This window comes from Hemicordylus capensis, chromosome 1 (assembly GCF_027244095.1).
Source record: "Hemicordylus capensis ecotype Gifberg chromosome 1, rHemCap1.1.pri, whole genome shotgun sequence".
Taxonomy (NCBI): Eukaryota; Metazoa; Chordata; class Lepidosauria; order Squamata; family Cordylidae; genus Hemicordylus; species Hemicordylus capensis.
The window spans coordinates 263,855,927-263,875,553 of record NC_069657.1 but is presented as its reverse complement, the minus strand read 5'-3'; the positions used below and the strand labels follow the sequence as shown (position 1 = coordinate 263,875,553).

The 19,627-nt window shown below is 42.4% G+C and overlaps 1 protein-coding gene across 7 annotated transcripts in view; it reads right to left on the bottom strand.

The window, feature by feature from the left end:
- The window catches only part of GPCPD1 (glycerophosphocholine phosphodiesterase 1), an 87,991-nt gene that overhangs the window by 40,720 nt on the left and 27,644 nt on the right, over positions 1 to 19,627 (bottom strand). For all 7 annotated transcript variants that reach the window (XM_053284814.1, XM_053284813.1, XM_053284818.1 and 4 more), the window contains 5 exons: positions 17,629 to 17,704; positions 8,495 to 8,536; positions 5,203 to 5,326; positions 2,409 to 2,652; positions 651 to 813 (listed from right to left, as the gene is read on the bottom strand). In XM_053284814.1, the coding sequence (XP_053140789.1) occupies positions 651 to 813; positions 2,409 to 2,652; positions 5,203 to 5,326; positions 8,495 to 8,536; positions 17,629 to 17,704 (649 nt within the window). The remainder of the gene's footprint in view (positions 1 to 650; positions 814 to 2,408; positions 2,653 to 5,202; positions 5,327 to 8,494; positions 8,537 to 17,628; positions 17,705 to 19,627) is intronic.

Sequence of the window (19,627 nt, the reverse complement as noted above, 5' to 3'; positions counted from 1 at the left end):
ATATGATTAAAAATAAAAGATTAAAATAAAAAATATAAAACAAAAGAGATACTATATAAAAACTATAGCCTCATTCATACAAAGTGTATTCCTGATTCAAGAGAAGTATAAATCAGAAGCTTAAAAGTAAAAACAATGCAACAGAAGTATCTGATACAGACCAAAAAAATACATCTATAATACATCCCTTATAATAATAAAGAATACCTTTCTTAAACCAATAATAAAAAATACCTTTCTTAAAACATAAATTCTGGTTGCATTAAATACTTTCTGAAATTCCCTGCAGTAACACACACACACACACACACACACACCAAGGAGAAGAGGTCCTGTATCCAAGGCTCATGCTTGCACTGAGCTGACATTGGCAGACATCCTGACTAGCAGGGTGCCCTTGCAGTCAAAAACACACACACAGCATTAGTGGCCACATGGATGCTCGGGGGCAGCATTTGCCAACCCCCCTCCCTCTGAAGGTGCTCATGTCAAGGTTGCATAGAGTGCTTCCAGGGGGAGATAGGCAAATCTCACACACCCCTAGGCATCAGTGCTTCTTAAGTGGGGCTCCTAGTGCTGTGCAAATGCTTTTTCTGGCTGCATGGGCACACTGTTGGGATGTCAGACACTATTTTTTGCTTTAAACATACCTCTAACTTTTCCAATGGTTTTTCGTGAAATTCTGTTCATAATTGGAAGTGTGAGAACACCACCACTCTTTCCTGCTTCTGCGATTGTGGAGGATAACAGACACGCAGAGCCCACATGGCCTGGAAATGCATCTCCTTGTATAACGGCTTCACCAAGATCTTCCTGAAATTGAAATGTTTAAATATTTAAATATTGAATTCATTGCTGCTCTCATGAAAGCTGAAGCCAACATTTCTCTGAACCAAGTCTTGCTCCATATAGGCAGATAAGAAAAATGATTCCTTTAAAAAAAAAAAAAAAAAACAGAGAGAAAAGAAACGTGGCCTGCTGTGAATATTAACCTTAGGTTAAACTATGGTTAGTATTTACTGCAGACCTTACTCCAGATGTTCCCGGGAAAATGAGCATATTGGCTGTAGTTTTTTACAATGGGTAGCATCCAGAAGAGTGCTCACTCAAGCTATGCCCCTTCCCCCCACAGCCCCGAGGCTCCCCAAAAAAATCATTCCCAAGGGGCAAGAGAGAATCTCCAGAAACTGAGTGGACACACCATCTGAGAGAGCTCTGTTTTTGTAAGGCAGACCATACCATTGCCAGAAGCCCTTGGCCCTCAGAAATAGTTTTGGGAAGGCTCAGGGGGCTGTAGGGAAGAGGGAGAGAAAGAAATGGTTTGGCACTCTCATGTCTGGATGCTACCCAATAATTTTCATGCTTCAACAGAGTAACTTAAATTGGGTTTATGTAATAAATTTGTTTATGTTTGATTGCTTTGAGAGAATTGATGTACAAACTACAGTGGCACTGTGTGAACCAGGAGGGAACATGACTTGAGACCGAAGAGACCATTTAGAGCAGCTGAAGGCAACCTTGGCTCTCCAGCTGCTTTGGAACTCCCACCATCTCCAGGCACAATAACTGTGGTTGGGAATGACAGGAGCTGTAGTCCCACAGCTGGACAGTCAAGGTTACCTACTCCCAATTTAGAGTATAGTGGGGGAGGGGAGAGGGAGGAGTCTTGCTTTCTTAAGCTTACCTCTTTAAGTCCTCTCAGCCTGTACTGAACAGAAGACAATATTTTCCAGGCAATACTGTCATAACCCAATATTAATAATAGTGTGTTATTTATTATAATTATTAGACAGCAATGGCAGTATCCCACAAACAAGGAGTGATCTGAGGGGGGATTCCAAGAGCAGAAGGTAGGATACAGCACTAACCAGAGAACATGACTGCAAAATCCAGGGAAAGAAAAATTATTGTACTTATTTGTAATAATAATAATAATAATAATAATAATAATAATAATAATAATAATAATTATTATTATTATTATTATTCAATTTCTATACCGCCCTTCCAAAAATGGCTCAGAGTCTCCAAGTGCAGATGTGACTTTCTAAATGTGATGAGGAAAGGAAGCACATTAGTCTACCTATCTCATAGTGCACAGAGGTTGGAGGGGATGTGGAGCAGTAATTTTCAGAGTCCCTTATACATCAATGTCCTGGGGAACTCCCTTAGTACATTTTCCATTCTTGTTTAGAATCAATCCCAGGGAGCAAACTCTTCACTCTCTGAGGTTTGTTCCCCCTTTTCTTCTTCCAGTTTCTATACGTGCAGTTTCTATACAGGTGTTGTCAGGATGGCTAAGATGGAAATATTTTATGAAGTCATAAATCAAACAAGCATAAAAAACCTCAGAGACACTTAATGTCAAATTATCAAACAAGGGTTCTTATATATGGACAAACTCGCACCTCAAAAAAGTCAAAGATTAATTCCAAGTTGTCTGGCTCCATGGTCTGTATACTATATTCTGTCCATTTCTGAGGCTGCACAGCATAACCACATTCTGGCTGAGAATGCCGAGATTTGAATTCATTTTCACTTATTGCCGAGATCTCTAGCGTATTTGCCATTTTATGATGAAATGTAGGAGACAGTCTATCATCCTCTTCATCTTCACTCTCCTCCTCTAAGCCTTCTAGGGTAAGTTTCACCCTACACAGGGAAGGGGAAAAAAGCAAATTCTGATGCTATATTTTCTTGTAGCTCTTCCAGGGACAGCAACAAATATAGAATGTCAGACAATCTACTGGCTGTGATGTCAGACAATCTAAATGATGTGCTACACTTTTGATAACATACTGATAAATAAATCACTTTATTTTATTTCTAGGCAAGAAAGGAAAATAGATAATACTAGCTTTAATTCCAATCCTTGTTTAAAGAGGCAGTTCTCACACCTCAGAGATCATAGCAGGATGACTCCAACCTCCAAAAGCCCTGACCCCTGCAGTCAATATCAAAGGTTTGGAACATCTGAGCAGCCAAACAATATATTTGCAGATACAGAGCAGGTTCACATGTCAAGCAGAGGTTTTGTTCAACCTCCATTCATTCATCCAAACCCATGCTGGCAACAAACCTAAGCTTATTTGAGGCTTTCAACACTTAATCTGAACCCAAGGTTTGAGAGCCTGTTTGTGCTTACCTCACGCAACACATATGTGCATATAAGTACAAAACCAAAAGGTATTTAGCTCTTGAAATAAACCATCTCAGAAGCCATGGGAAGGATTAAGATAAATAGAGGTATTCTACTAATTCCCTGTAGTTTAAGCAGGATCCAGACCAACACTGTGGAAATGAATGTAGAAGGAGGGTGATTTTCACATCCTCCCCCCACCAAAGTGTATCCCTCATGAACACTGCGACAGCAGAAAGAAGGTTGCCAAGTTTTGGTTACTGCCAAATATCACCACAGAAGTGAAATACTATTTTGTGAGAGCACCGCTAGTCTGGATCTTCCTAACTCTTTTAAAAAGTTTGGTGCATAAGAATAAGCTTGTGGAGGATATTCAACTGGTTCCCAGGAGAAGGGGGACATTGTTTAAAACTCACTGCTTAACAATTTAATTGGCAAAATCTTCCCTGTAGAACAGCCGGTAGGAAATGGTCAGCTACACCTGGTCAGTGTTTGTGGAGGGGTGGGGGAAGGCATTCGTAACATAAATTATCTCAATGTTCAGAGCTGGTAGATATCAAATAGCTTGTGCTCAGATTCAGCACCCTCTTTCTAATCTGGACCAATGGTGGGAAAGCAGCTAACAAGGCAATGCCCTGCCAGCAATGGGCTGGGGCAAAGCAGACAGAAACAGAATCTAGACATTTTTTGGGAGGCCAGGAGAGTGAAGCAGAACCCAAACAAACCCAAGGTATGGAGAGACACTAGTCTTGGTGATTTTCTCTGGTACCATCCTTGTGTTAATAAACCTACATTAAAATAAACTTTGGTTCCATGGGAACCCTTCCATAAACTTGTGTACACTGAGACTCATGTGGGACTGCATTTGGCATGCAGAGTCTCCCAGGCATCTGAGGAAGTGCCAAGTGAAAAGGAGTTTCTGGCATCAGACGCTTCCATGGACAAGAATGCATAAAGGAGAACTCTAACAAATGCAACAAATACATCTAGCCCCAGTCACATAATTTCACTGGATGTGCAACAATGGCAGGTTTTAAACTTCACAAGGAACCAAGACAGCTCAATAGGAAGTGAAAGGAAACATTATCATTCAGAGGCATTATTATTATTATTGTTTACACAGTCAGACAGGTGTTACTGACTGGTTTGTTTTATCCAGACATCGAGTCCTTCCCAAGGACCTGGGATGGCTGAATTTTATTATCAATGTTGTTGCTGTTATTACCGGTATTATAGATATCGTGGCAGAATATAGGCTGTTCCCAGTAAAGTTGCTTTTTGTAATTGGCTGATGGTGATTTCTGTGGCCCCTATGGCGTTGAGGTGCTCTTCAAGTTGTTTTGGAATTGCACCTAGGGCGCCAATTACCACTGGGATTATTTTGGTCCTTCTGTGGAACCAAGACTGCTCAATAGGAAGTGAAAGGCAACAGTATCATTCAGAGGCATCATCATCATCACATTTTATATCCCGCTCTTCCTCCAAGGAGCTCAGAGCGGTGTACTACATACTTAAGTTTCTCCTCACAACAACCCTGTGAAGTAGTTTAGGCTAAGAGAGAAGTGACTAGCCCAGAGTCACCCAGCTAGTATCATGGCTGAATGGGGATTTGAACTCGGGTCTCCCCGGTCCTATCCAGCACTCTAACCACTACACCACGTTGGCTCTACATCCCACAGCGCCAAGATATGAGCAACTACAGAGCTGTACACTGTAACCTCCATTAAGTATATTACATTAATATAAGTTAAGCATATTATTACATTAGAATTAAATATTTCAAATAGTAATGTGAGGGGAAAGAGGGATGGTGTCAGTGGGCTCCAGCCCAGAGACAAGAGACATCTGATCTCCAGTGGCCAAGTGCACTGAACTGCTGCTGCTAGTCAACAGGGCAGACCAAAAAACTCTTCTTGGCTTCTGCTGCAGGATATCTCTTTCTGTGGGCCAGCAAAAATGTCCTCGCAGGCCAGAACTGGCCCCTGGGCCTTATGATGTGCAGGCCTGATTAAAGATGAGATTTAGCATAAGCAACAAGTGAAAGACTATTAGTACGGTCATACCTAAATCTAGATTTTTTAAATTTTTTCTTAGTTATATATATAGGTGGTTTTTCAGAATAATGCAGGCGCAGTCTGATTTCTGTCTGACACGTCAGCCATCCCCAGTCGATGCTATCCACACCATCTGACAATGAGAAAAAAAAACCTGTTATAGTATTGTAAAATTGTTTTTTCTGCCCTTGGAATGTCATCGAAACATTCGGAGTCACATGGAGTCACCCAAATTCTACTGCCCCGGCATCTGTAGTCCCAAAATGAGGTGCCCAAACTTACTGCTGCTGCCGTCAATAGCTCTAGCAAGCACCAATATAAAACCTTTGGTACAGGAAATCTGGATCTGAATTGGGAAGGTTTTGCCTGAAATGGCCCTAGTAACTACAAATGGTCTGGTATGTATGCTCTATGTAAAATGCCACAAAGGTGAGGGCTTGCGTTTCTGAAACCAACCCTGTACATGCAGCCCAGATTCTTGGAGAAGAAAAGTCAGTCCTATTCCTATTGGAAGACTGAGGGCAAGTAGCATGTGTACACACCACACATACACACTAGTTGCCCCACTCCCAATTTCACCATCAGCACCAGAAAAATCAAGTATTAGCATTCAAGACAACTAACCTTGGTGCAGCTCCAAAGATGGGTTAAGCTACATGCCAGCAAAGCTGTGTGCTGGAAACCACAGCACAGGAGCAACTGACGGGGGTATGTGATCTTACATCTGGCCATTATTCTGTAAATTATATGGATGGGTTTGGGGTGCATAAGGAGAGCCAGCACAGCAGCCATCAACTCAGGTAGCCTTTTCCTCCATCCCTGTTTTGCCATCTTTATTTGGGGAAGGGGTAATGGAGTTAGTTGTGATCAGAGTGTGAGCAATTTTCCTGGCCCAAATACCATTTATGGGGGGGGGGGCACTCTAGGTTTCTTTTGTGCTGTGGCAAGGCATTCTGCTAAAATGACATTTTGGGATCAAGACTAGCTGATCAATCCAGGCAGTGTTCCCTCTAACACGGATTCCCAGATGTTGTTGACTACAACTCCCAGAATCCCCAAGCAAAAGCCATTGCAGTTGGGGATTCTGGGAGCTGTAGTCAACAACATCTGGGATCACTGTTAGAGGGAACACTGAATCCAGGTGGTCTATAGTGTGCCTTTGTCACTTTGCTTCAAAATACTTCTGATGCCTTCCTACCCATATAGCAAACAACCCACAAAACCTATTTAATTGCAACAGCAGTTTTGGGCTCCTTCAGTTAATAACTGCTGTGCACAGTATCACAATGACTGCATATACCCAGCTCAGGTACAAACACAATTAGATGGATTATGTGCACCACCTGCCACTGAATAAACTGATCTACAGCACTGAATTATACTAGGACTTGACAAGTCCCATGCAAAAGGGAGTCATAGTGCGTAGAAACTGAACTGCAGTGCCTAGGCTAGGACATTCAGAAGTAGAGTTGTTTCATTAAATCTGTATTTGTCCCAAGCCGCCCTGTTTCTGTCATAAGTATGTTACTAGTGAAGGGAATAATGAGAAGTCCATTTACCCTCCAAAGGGTGTTACTGGTCTCCAAGCCCAGTAATCGTGTCAAGTGTTCATTGTTTGGTTTCCAAATTTTTGGACTGGCTCCTAGATCCAAAGAATTTGTCAAGGTCTGATTTATACATAAGCCAGCTTTGTTCATAACAACTCTGATATTGTTCATCTTCAAACACACAATATAACCACAACAATGTTGTTTTTAGTCTACTACTATCAAGTGTTTTATGTTTGCAAGCAAGCATTCAGCTTTTACTTCAGAAAACATTAGGTGATGAAAGGCAGCAATCATACAAAAGCTTGGCAGAAATGTACGATTTGCATGTTTAGATATTGTGCTAAGCATGAGACACCTACATTTGTTTGTTTGATTGATTTCTATACCGCCCTTCCAAAAATGGCTCAGGGCGGTTCACACAGAGAAATAACAAATAAATAAGATAAACATGCAGCATTCTGAGCACCAGTGAAAGGCATGGAGGTATATGAGCAGCCAGATTATACAAGTTATGATGGGCTTTTATCCCATTCAACTATTAGTACTATTATGATCACTGGTAAGCAACCTGGATTTGGAGAACGGGCTTATTTATTACTACATTTACAATATTTTCATACCACCAAACACAACAGCCTTAAGGTGGCTTGCATAGTTGCTGAAAGAAAGATAACAAAAGTTCCATGCATAGTGTGTGCCTCTCCCTGCCCCAATCAGAACATACAGGAGCACCTCACAGAGTTTCCATCCCTCGTCTACTACCACAAGTAATAGAACCATGAGTATCAAGGCATTAAGGCTATGGGGAAAGTGGGGTTGGGTTCCAGGGTGGAGGGGGGATTTTAAAAGCCTGAAAATGGCCCAGAACATATTGTGGCATGCTCTGCTGGTAGCCCATGTGCCCAGGAATGCCCACCCCAAGTAGGTGCGTAGCTAGGGGCGAGGGGGCCCATGTTCGCCCCTCTCTCCGGCAGCCCCTCAGAATGAGAGAGATAATGAAGAAAATAGGGAAGGGTGGAGTCAAGAGGCCCTCGGAAACTCGAGTTCTTTGAACCCATCCGCTCAATTACAGCTACACCCCTGCCCCCAAGGAAGAAATGCCTCTGAAGCGGCAAAGGGTTTTAATCCAATTGTATCCGTAGATAGTGGAAATGGGTGTCTATTAGACACCCCACAGATATGCGGACCCACAAAGACTGTGTGTGTGTGTCTGCGTGCGTGTGTGTGTGTGTGCGCACGCGCGCGCGCGCGCACACACACACACACACACACCCAGGCCTCTATAGGTAGAAACAGTTTTCATATCAAACATGTGGACAAACAAGATTAATTTGATGTATTGCCTAGTCTCAGGCGAAGTCTTTCTTCACAAAGAACCTGCCTTTAGCACATGGAGAAGAGATCACTTAAGTGTCTAAACCACTGGATAGTAACAGGCACAGAACAGAATGACCAAGTAATACCAGAAAACAGTTTAGAAAAAGTGAAAAATAATATAATGACTCTTTCAGCCGTAAACCACAAAGATTCAGTGCTAAGAAACATGACTCATGCCATCTCAGTCCTAAACATGTACAAAGAAGTGACACACACTAAAGTAATGCTAAACATAACTTGGGGTGTTATGCTTGCTCAGCAAATATTAAACAGAACGTATGTCCTCATTCCAAATATTACTCTCATCACAAATAGAGCATCAAAACAAAGGGTTTTTAAAAAAAAAAAAATCCAATGATTGACAGGCTACTTACCGAAGTTTCCAAAGTGTCCATCATCAATAGAGATTTCATCCTCTAAAATTGAAGGGACAAGCTGTCAGAGTAACCTTACATTCACAACTTATCCAGTTAAATTGCGAGCTTCTGCATTTTATTTCTTATAGCTACAGCTAAAAATTTCATTAGGAAAATAAAGAATAATCATCTTTATTGCAGTCTATAAGATGCTTCTAAGCTTTTTTCCTCTTGCGAGAACTGATATCTTCACGCAATCCTCAGGGACACATTCCTGGAACTGAAAAGGGCTTTTGGAGGGAGAGAAGTGAAAATTGCTCCCCCCTCACCCTCTGCTGGGCTCTAAGGAAATTCTTCAATGCAGCTAGGCTCCTGCCACTCTGTGAGGGCAGAATCTTGCTGTGGAAGATGGAGATCATTATCTCCAGACACTCTTAGCAAGATGTAAATGTACTTCTCTCAAACTAAGCTATGGAAAATGAAAAAAGACATGGCATCATTTCGACAATATATCAGGCCAGGTTGTTGCATCAGAAAGATACTACTACAATACTATTATGATATAATAAAAAATGCCACTGATCTGTTTTGCTACGATTTTATAAATCCAATACATCTTTTGAGTTAGTTACAATTAAAAATGCTTATTCTCTTCTCTTGGATAACATTTAAAATCCCTCATCTTCATCCCTTAATACAAAAACATAAAAACTGGATCCTTTATTTAGGATATAAGTGAATAAATACCAGTTATATGCAAGTTTGACAATGAAATTTAGAAAGATATATTAAAGTTAGGGTTTTTCCTATAATTGTTAATTATTAGGTCTAAACCTCAAACTGGCAAAAGGACACATTTCTTCGAGTATTACAGAGAAGTTCAGTTTGGAATAATCCTGTATAAATATCAAATGTGCATGTGATTAACATGTCTAAGATCAGAGGGCCTACTTACGTGAGCCTAGGATACATATCTAATTTAACAAGTCAAATGTTTACTGGAAAGCAGTCATTGGGTTAAGTTTCCAAAGGCACACCTTTTTCTTCTTCTTTTTTTTTAAAAGGAGATTACTGGGCAGTAAGTTTTCTGCGGATGCAATCCAGAGTAAGCCTCATTGAACACAGTGATACTTACTGCTCAATAATAATGCATAGGGTTGCACTAGAAAATGAGTAAAGTCAGTGGTACCTAGTCTTGTTAGCCCTAGGAGATTCTTCCGATAACAACATAATAATGACATGTAATTTTTAAAGGCAGATGGTAATTTAACATATCACAAACTGATGGTTTATCTGAATTTAAGGTTCAACAGTGTGTCTAAGGATGGAATCTAGACTAACAGAAAGCTTTGAAAGCCTGATCACTGGATACTATTCCCTGACTTCTCTCACCCAAGACTCTAATTAGTAAGCAGAAGGTCGTTCAGCATGCACAATTCTTTCAAGACTTATATAAGGTTTATATTGCCACCCAAAGTTTGCTTATGGAAGCCTGTTCCATTAAGAGCATGGGATTTACTTCTAAATGTTGGGTGGAATCCAGACTTTTGGCACAGCAATGCAAGTAAGAACAGGTTGCTCACCTGTAAATATTGATCTGGTAGAGCTCCATCAACATTCATAATACTGGGTACTGCACCTGCGCAGGAACCTCGCAGTAGAATGCCACATCTCATCAAGGCGACCAAGCCCCGCCTCCATGCCTACAGCATGCTATTTAAAGGCTGGCCAGGCACCATGTTCTTGGACAACTATCGAGGAGGATGATCATCCGGAATCAGGTGAGTTCATCATCAAAGGAGAATAACATGCACACTCGATACGCACATAGCGTAGCACTACTGCAGAGGGGTGGTTTGGGAGGGTCTTATGGATGTCAACTGATCTCTACCAGATCAATAGTTACAGCTGAACAACCTGTTTATCTGAATCAAGATCAGCCGAGATCCATAAGAATGGGTATTTAGCTAGCTCCCAATAGAGGAGAATTCAGTAGTAGTTACTGCAACACCCGCTTCAAAATGCTTCTCCCAAAGCGCACCTCAGCAGCACCATGCATGTCTATAGTGTAATGCTTGATGAAAGTTAACTCAGTGGACCAAGTTGCAGCTTTACAGATGTCCGTGAACGTTACCTCCAATAGATGTGCAGCTGATGAAGCATAGACATGGGTAGAGTGGGCCATGATTGCTTCAGGCAGTTGCACATTCTGAGACTTGTAGGTCAGCATAATAAGTTCAACTAGTCATCTGGACATTCTTTGTCTGGAAATGTAGGAGCCTCTCACAGAGCCCTGAATGCCACAAACAAATGCTTGGTGGATCTAAAGTCCTTGGTGCAGTTCAGGTAATACAAAAGTGCCCTTCACACATTCAAGGAGTGCATTGCACATTCTAAAGGCATAGATGGATCCCTGAAGAACAGTGTCCTGGTTGAGGTGGAAGTCAGACACTACCTTGGGTAAAAAGGCTAGGTCTGTATGCATTAGCACTTTAACAGGATAGATTCTGGTGTATGGTGAATCAATCCACAATGCTGTGAATTCACTAACAGGTTTGGCTGTAGTTATGGCAAGCAAGAAAACAGTTTTCAAAGTCACTAGCTTGATGGATGCAGAACTCATTGGTTCAAATGGGGCACTGGTTAAAACCAAAAGGACCAAGAATATGCTCCACTGTTTTACAGGAGTGCGAATAGGCAGATATAAGTTCATGAGGCCTTTTAGGAAAGCCTTACTATCTGGGTGTGAAAAAAAGTCTTCCCATCACAGCCTGGATGATTTGAAGAGAGTGCTAGATGCACTTTCAAAGATACATTAGCCAATCCCTGAGATTTTAGATCAGTCAGGTAGAGGAGTACATCCTTGATTGTAGCATGCTTAGGCAGAAAATCATGCGTTCTTGCATAAGATTTGAACCACAGCCATTTGCCAAGATAATTCCGTTTGGTGGGAGACTTCTGTTGGTTAAGTAGGATCTTACTCAAAAGCTGATTTGCCATGCTGTCAGATGGAGAGTGAGAATATTTGGATGCAGGACACTGCCATTGTCCAGCATCAGGAGATCCACCTTTTGTGGTAGTCTCTGATACTAGTTTGCTGACATTTTAAGTACATGTGGAAACCATGGTTGCCTTGGCCACCATGGAGCCACCAGGGTACACGATGTAGGAGCAGTCAAAAGGCAGGCAAGCACTTAGCTGATCAATGGTTGTGGCGGAAACATATATGGGATCTCCTGCTGCCATTCCAATTGGAAGGCACCCCCCAGTGATTTTGGGTTGTGACCCACCCTGGATCAAGAATGAGTGTGCTTCATGTTCCCCGAGGTGGCAAAGAGATCTATAGTTGGTGTTATCCAATTCGTGAAGAGAGGTGAAATATAATCTGTCTTAATTTCCCATTCGTGTTGGTGGTGTGGGAAATTTTGACAATCTGTCCTCCAGGATGCTGTCCAAGCCATTAATGTGGATGGCTGTCGAGTAGACCTGATGCACCAATGCCATAGTTGTAGGCTGAGTGTACAAAGAGACCAGGACACTGTCCCTCCCCAACAGTTGATGTAGGTTAGTGCAGTGGTATTGTCTAACTGCACTTGTATGACTCTTCCCTGTAGAAGTGGCTGAAAGGCTTTCATTGCTTTGAAGACAGCCAGCAGTTCCAGAAAACTGATATGAAACTGTGCTTGTTGAGGGGTCCACTTGCCCTGAATCTGATGGGGGGTAGTGGGCCCCCCAGCCCAGCAGTGGGAGCCAGTATCTGAATCCAGAAGATTCTTGCCTGTCGACCACCAGGTAAGTGAGTGTAAAATCTGATCTAGGATCACTAGACACAGGCACTGGTTGTCCACATTTGGGCAGAACACCGACAGAAACCAAAGTTGTAACTCGCACATTTTTAAGTGGGTATACCGCACCACTATGTTGCAGGATGCCATAAGTCCCAAAAGCCTTTGAATGAGTTGGGCTGGTTGAGATGGGTGTTGTTGGAAAAGGAGTAGCAGATTCCTTATGCACTGAAAGTGCTCCCAAGGTAAGTAGGCTTTCCTGGCCCTTGTGTCCAGGACTGCTCCAATGTAGCTGATGACACAAACCAGCTCCAGTTTGGACTTTTCCCAACTGAACTGGATTCCCAAGTCTTGGAGGAGAGATAAAACATACTTTGAGAACTTAACTCTTCTCTGTCCCTGGAAGTCAGGAGCCAGTCGTCCAGATATGGATAGACCGAGATACCCTGAGTCTGTTGGTAGGCCACCACTGCAGCCATGCATTTGGTAAATACCCTGGGTGCGGTGGAAAGTCTGAAGGGTAAGACTGTGTATTGGTTTCCTACAGCAAAATTCAGATATTTCCTGTGTTGTGACCTGATGCCATTGTGGAAATGCGTGTCTGAGATCCAGCCACACAAGCCAGTTCTCCTGATATAGAAGAGGCGAGATCTCTTGTAATGCTATCATGCAGAATTTTTGCACATGGACAAGTTTGTTCAGATGGCATAGATTCATGATGGGTCGAAGCCCACCGTCCCTCTTCAGGATCAGAAAGTAGCGGGAGTAAAAACCTCCCCGCCTTTGTACCCACTGCTCTGGGGCGACAGCCCCTTTTGCTAACAGCTTCACTTCTTCCAACAATGCCAAGGAGGCATTTCTTCCAACAATGCCAAGGAGTGAACCTTATCCCCGTAAACTTTGGAATGGTCTTGAATTCTATGGCATATCCCCAAGTTATAATCTTCAGAACCCAGCGGTTCGATGTTACATGGTGCCACACGGGGGCATGGTATACCAGCCTAATGTGGGTCTCTGGTAGAGTGTAGAGTTTGTGAGTCTAGTGTTGTCCCTCACATGCCAAGGTGTTAAAACCCCAGTGGTGGGAAGGGAGAGGAGTGTTGTGGTGAGAGTGGGTGGACCTGAACCTCAAAGATGCTTTTGAGGCTCTACTTGTTTTGTACGTTGGGACTGGTTAGATTTCCCTTTACTCTGATAAGTGTGCTTGTGATAAGGATGATACTGCTTCCTAAAGTCACAGTGCTCTTGCTGTGAATGTGGGGTTTTGCCTTGAATAAGAACGATTTGCCTTAAATAAGAACGGCCTGAATTTCAAGCCATAGGAAGAGGTTGATGTTGAAGCAATGAACGTTTTGGCAGTAAGCTTTGACTTTTTTATTTTCTCCATGGTGGAGTCAGTGTCCTCACTGAAGAGTCCCTTACCATCGAAAGGTAAGCCTTCAATTTTGTCTTCCATGTCACCCCCATAGATTGGTGGTGCGAAGCCAGGAGTGTCTCAGAGAGATTGCAGCAGCCAAGGAACGTGATTCCGACTCAGTCAGGTGTTTGGTAGTACTCAACTGCTGGAAATTAAGTGCCACTAATTTATTCAGCATAGAAATATTTTCTTAAATTCTTCCAGGGAGAGGTCATCCAGATCATTTTGAAGTGCCTCCCATATGCCATGGTTATATTTAGCAGTGCAAGCCAAATAATTTGCTACCTTTATGGATAGGCACGCGGTAGAGTAGATTTTTCTACCCCAAATATCTATTTTTCTCCCCACTCTGTCTATAGGCATAGTGTGGCAATGACCTGTCTTAGAAGAGGAGGTGGCACAGTCAATAACCAGGGAATTTGGAGTGGGATGCTTCAGAAAGTACTCATTGTCTTTCTCCTGAATCCAATACAAACTTTCTAGATGTTTTAGAGGTTGGGGTTGTAGTATGCATCACATCCCAAGAACACTTAGCAGGCCTAGAAATGACCGGGAGAACTGGAAGCGCCACAGGTTGAGATGACTGAGATTTTATCATATAATTATAAACAGGGTCATTTTATAGTGGCTTGCTCAGACTTGAGATTGAGTCCCAGAGCTGCTGCCATCTCCCTAACGTGATGGTGATAAGCCTTCATTTCTTCATTAGGCGAAATATGTGTGGCCAGAAGCATGTTGGTAGGAAGATCAGCCAAGTCTTCTGAATCATTAGGGTCAGACTCGAAGTCAGAAGAGCCGTGATGCTCAGAAGGTGAGTGAATTGGTGGTGGCGGTACATACGTCTGGGTCTCAATGGTAACTTTTTCTTGTTGTGCTAGAATAGGTAGAGTTTGAGACCCCATATCAGTGCCTTTGAAAACCGTCTGAGTGGTCATATTCACCAAGTGCGTTACAGGTGGACAGGTGATTGTCTGAGTTGCAACAGAAAACTTTGCACAGTGGGTTTAACTGGTAAGGCTGGGCCATCACCTCCAGCTAAAGAATGGACAGTTCGAACTGCAGTCATAGCAGATGCCAGAGGCAAGATGGACTTTGGTTGCAAGGATCTCCAGGATTGGTCCTCTTGAAAATTGTAAGGTAAGCCAGGGGACCTGGTCCCCAGAGTCACGATGCAAGAGTTGCCCCTGCAGCTGACGAATGCACGAAGCCATATGAATGCCACAAAGATGGGCCTGCCAAATGGGCAGCAGACAGAGCACACGGTACCGGAGTGGATTTGTCCAATGATTAGAGCTGTAACCGATTACTTAGGAGTTCCCAAACCGGAAGATTGTAGATGTCGAAGGAGTGCTTGACTCAGAATCCAGTATGGAAAGCAAGGTGTGGGCAGTGGTAGGATCCAACAACACAGCCTTGTTTTCTTCTTCAACATTGAATGCTGGTATTGGGGTTTAACATCATGGAGTCACCAATCTTGATGCCACCAACACTGGAGTGTTTAAAGTAGAAATTGGAATTTGCATAGTTGATGTCGATGGAAGATGTGTGGACACTGATGGAGACTTTAGATGTCGATTAGTGGTCGATGGGGCTGAAGAGTCTACTGGAATGGGGGCTGGAGACAGAGAATGAGCCTTCGACATCGACAGTCTCGGTGCCAAAGAGCAGTCGACATCAAGGGTTTCTCTGATGCCGGTCACGTCTCCTTCCTTGACGTCAAGGTTTTCTATGTCGAGCGGTGGCGGTCGGTGTCGACTGCTGTTATTGAGGATATTAGTGGCAGACTTTGTGGACCAGACAGGGAAGGCATTCTGTCCTTCGTCAAGTCCACAGCCTTTGACTTCTTAGGTTGCAGAGAAGATGAACAAGATGAACGCTTTTCCTTCAACTTCAAATGTCCCAGTGTCGAAGTAAGAATCGATTTCGAAGGAACTTTTGGGCTTTTAAAAGAGGTCAATGTCATTGGCTGTGACGGTCTCGCGGAAGTCAGCTTAGAAGTTGATGCCAAGCCCATGTCAAAGTTGCAAGGTGTTATTCTCCTGGAGTCAAATGGCTTAACACCTCATCATAAATGGCGACGTGAAGCCACAAAGCCCAATTTTTCCACATCTGCTTAGAATATGACAACTTATCTTGTAAGAGGAGACATTGTGCTCCTCTCCTAAGCAAATCAGACACAAATAGTGGAGTTCTTTTGAGGGAAGCTTGGCAGCACAGCCCATGCACCTCTTCAAAGTCTGTTTCTCCTCAGCCATGCTAGGGTTATCCAAACACGTAGTATAGGTCCACTCAAAGGTCCTATTAACGCCAGCCAAGTCCAGAAGCCGTTCCCAAGTCAAACGCCAAAATTAACAGTCCGTGGGTTTAAAAAAAGAAAGAAAGATGAACTCACATGAAGAACTTTTACCAACGAGGAGTGACAATCCGAGGACTGAATGCAATGGCAGTCAGAAAAGAACTGAAGTACATGGTGCCCGGCCCACCTTTAAATAGCACTCTGTAGGCATGGAGGTGTGGCTTGGTCACCTCGACAAGTTGCGGCATTCTACCACGAGGGTCCCGCACAGGCGAAGTACCCATTCTTATGGATCTCGCTCCAGACTGATGTTCCTTTTGTGAACAGAAGGAGAGTTGTGCACATGTGTAAGGAGTCCCTGCAGAAACAGACCTTTCCTTCCATTCTTTGAAGGGACTTCAACAGCACACTACTGGACCCAGAGTCTGGGTGCTATCCAATCGGCAACTTCCAGACTAACACTACCCTTGCACAAGATCATCTGGCTTGCGCAATAGGGAGAAATTGAGTTATTTTTACAGATCCCCCCTTCCCCCTGCTGCTCCCAATAATATGTCCCTGAGTGTCTCAACCCTCAGAAACATTTTGTGGCTTGATGGGGATCAGGAGAGGGTAATCTGCAAAAATCAACCCTGCCCCACTACACAAGCCACACGGCTTTACACAAGGATAGCATTAACCTGGAAGCTGCCCAATGTATTTAAATTAAATATAAAACAAACATTTCCATAAATGATAAACTGAAAGTTTAACTGCAGAATGAAAACAAACCCATCAATCACAATCCTTTCAGTTTCTGGGGGGGTCCAAGGAAATAGCATGCAAACATTTTATAAAACCACTTTAAGGGAGGAAGAACATTAGTTGATACCTTCATATGTTTCTGCTTGCACCGTTTGTCCAAAATTAACAAAAGGGAATATTCTAGGTTTGTCTTAGATTTCCTCTAAGTTCTTGTGTATTTATGAACAAATTTAGAATTTTTCAGAAAAAGGATGCCTAGCCACAGAAGTTAAATGTTCTCTTAATGTGAACAATGGTCAGTTTATAGTTTTGACTACAGCAATGTAGTCTGTAAGATGCATAATCATGGGTTCTTCACCTCAAACAGCAATGGTTATTATTAATAGCACTGACAAATATTTTAAAAAAGAAAGGAAATAGTCTTTTCAATAAAGCTTTAGGGGTCCACAAATGTCTCCTCCACCCTCCAATGGGGAGGATAACCCCAGCTTAGATCTCCTCCAAGCTCAGCACGCATATTGGGACAATCCCACACCCCTCGCCAGCTCTAAGCTCAGCAGGAGGGCTGGGCCTCATCTAGGTCAGACTTCCAAAGCTTAGTGCTACACTGGAAACAACATCCTACCCTTCCCTCATTGGCCAGCCAAAATTTGTGGACCCCTGATAAAGACAAAGATATGGGGGGGGGACTATTCAAATCCATTTCATTTATGAAACTTTGCTCTCCAAATGTTATAAACTGCTTTAGATGTATTTGCTAACAACGGCTATATTGTGCTAAAAGAAAGGGAACTTTGTAGCACAGTGATATTAATGTTAATCCTATAAAACATCAACCATACTAAATCACTTTGTAATATATTAGTAATCTTATGCATATGCCTCAAACAGATGCAGTTGGTGCCCATACCTAAAGGGGTTATTGATCGTGGATGTAGATGAGTCTCCCACTTGTGAACTATGACTTGCATTGGACCACCGGTATTCTGTAATTTAAAAGGTTAAATGTCTGCAATAATTTTATGTTATATCCGATTTTTACCTGTGATGCCATTTACAATGTTTTGTGAGCTCTGCTTATTAATATACACTTTGAAATGCAAAGACTGGGTTCAGTTCACACCATTTGTACCATAAACACTGATATCACTACAATGCACCTGTTGACATCTAGAAAGACTAGAAGTCTTTCTACATGCCATATGCATGTACCATGAATATACTGGGAGAGAGAGCTTAAAGCAAAAGAATAGGATTGTGCCCACTTGCCTGGCCCACAACATCTATGAGTTCAGCCTAACCTTTGTACAAAGCCTACACAAAGAGGCCTTGTTCAGAGATCAGGCTGAACACAGAGGTTGAGGGCAAAACTAGCAAGCAAAATCCCCTTCCCCTCCCAACTCATCCAAATGTGTCATAATTAAAACTTAACCTATAACAGATTTTGGCAAAAACAAAACAAAACAAAACCACCCTGAAGATTTTGGATTGTTACCAAATTTACACCTTATACTATACAGGTTGGACATACTTTCTGGTAAAGTTATAGTAATTACACAAATGAACCCTAACCAGCTAAACCAATATTGGAAAGTATGGAGGAGCGGGTCTCCTGCTCACAGTGGTGTTCACAACGTTGCATGAGAAAAAGTGAAGCTTTTCCACTTGTGCAAGAGGTTGTACAACCATAAGCACAAGTACCTATTATAGCACTGAATAACTCCCATGCAAGCAACTATTTCCCTCTTGCTCACAGTGCTCCAAATCCAAGATATTGCTTTAAAAGCACAAAAGGAATGGCTACAAGAAATACAACTTGTGTTAAAGCAGTTTAGAGGAGGTGGGGTGTGTGGGCGCATGTACAACCAATTCTTAGTTAAAGGGAGAAAAATCATGGAATAACTCAGAGGAGAAATAAAAGGGCAGAGGACTAGCCAGGCAAAATATATATATATATATATATATATATATATATGAGGACGTGTGTAAAATTCAAGGTGTGAGCTGATGAGACTATTAATGGTCGTTGAAAGTTTCCTCTATTCTACCAACTCAGAAAGGCAATTTCCACCATAATTTCATACATGCACCTCTGAATTCATAGGGCAGGTTCACATCAGCACCGGGAAATCAGTAAACCAGGAACCAGACATTCCTGGAGAGTGTGCCTTCCTGGCAGTCGTGTCATCCAATCTCTGGTTGGAAGCCAGACGTACCCAACTTCAGTCCAAGATTTGTAATCTAGGACTGAAGTGAGTAAGTCCAGGAGCCAACCAGAGGTTAGTTGGTTCAGACAAAACTCCCACTGGAAGTATGCACTGGAAGTCTCTGGTTCCCAGCTTACTGACTTCCTAGCAATCATGCAAAGCTGCCCATAGTGAGAATTCCAATTACAAACTTCACAGCTGATATGGGGTATGCCAGGTGGGCCATTCTTCCTTCTCACCAGAGCCCCCTAGGTTAAAGAAACATAAAAGCAACCTAAGAGTAAGGGGAGACTGAGTGGTACTGTAATATCAGAGCACTCTATGGTAGTTTTAATGCTATGTTTTTTAGTTGAAATGTTCTAAAAATGGACCCCGTATTCCTTGAAAGTGGTCACTAGATGATTCTTTGGGATTTCCATATCTGCATATGTATGAAGCATCAGCATTACAAGTCATCTGCAAAACGTATCCAAAAGCCATCTTTGCAAAAGAGATTTCCTAAACTCCAGAGAAAATTCATAGCACTGGTTTCGAAGAAGCTGTGCAGATGACCAATTCTCCCCAATCCCAAAATATGGAGTTAAAAGAAAACTCTCCAATAATCTACTTTGTCTTATAAAGTGTTACTTGGGAATATAATCTACAGTTATTGCCATTAGTTAACTGCTGAGTTGACTCTTGTGTTTAATGGATTTCCAATCA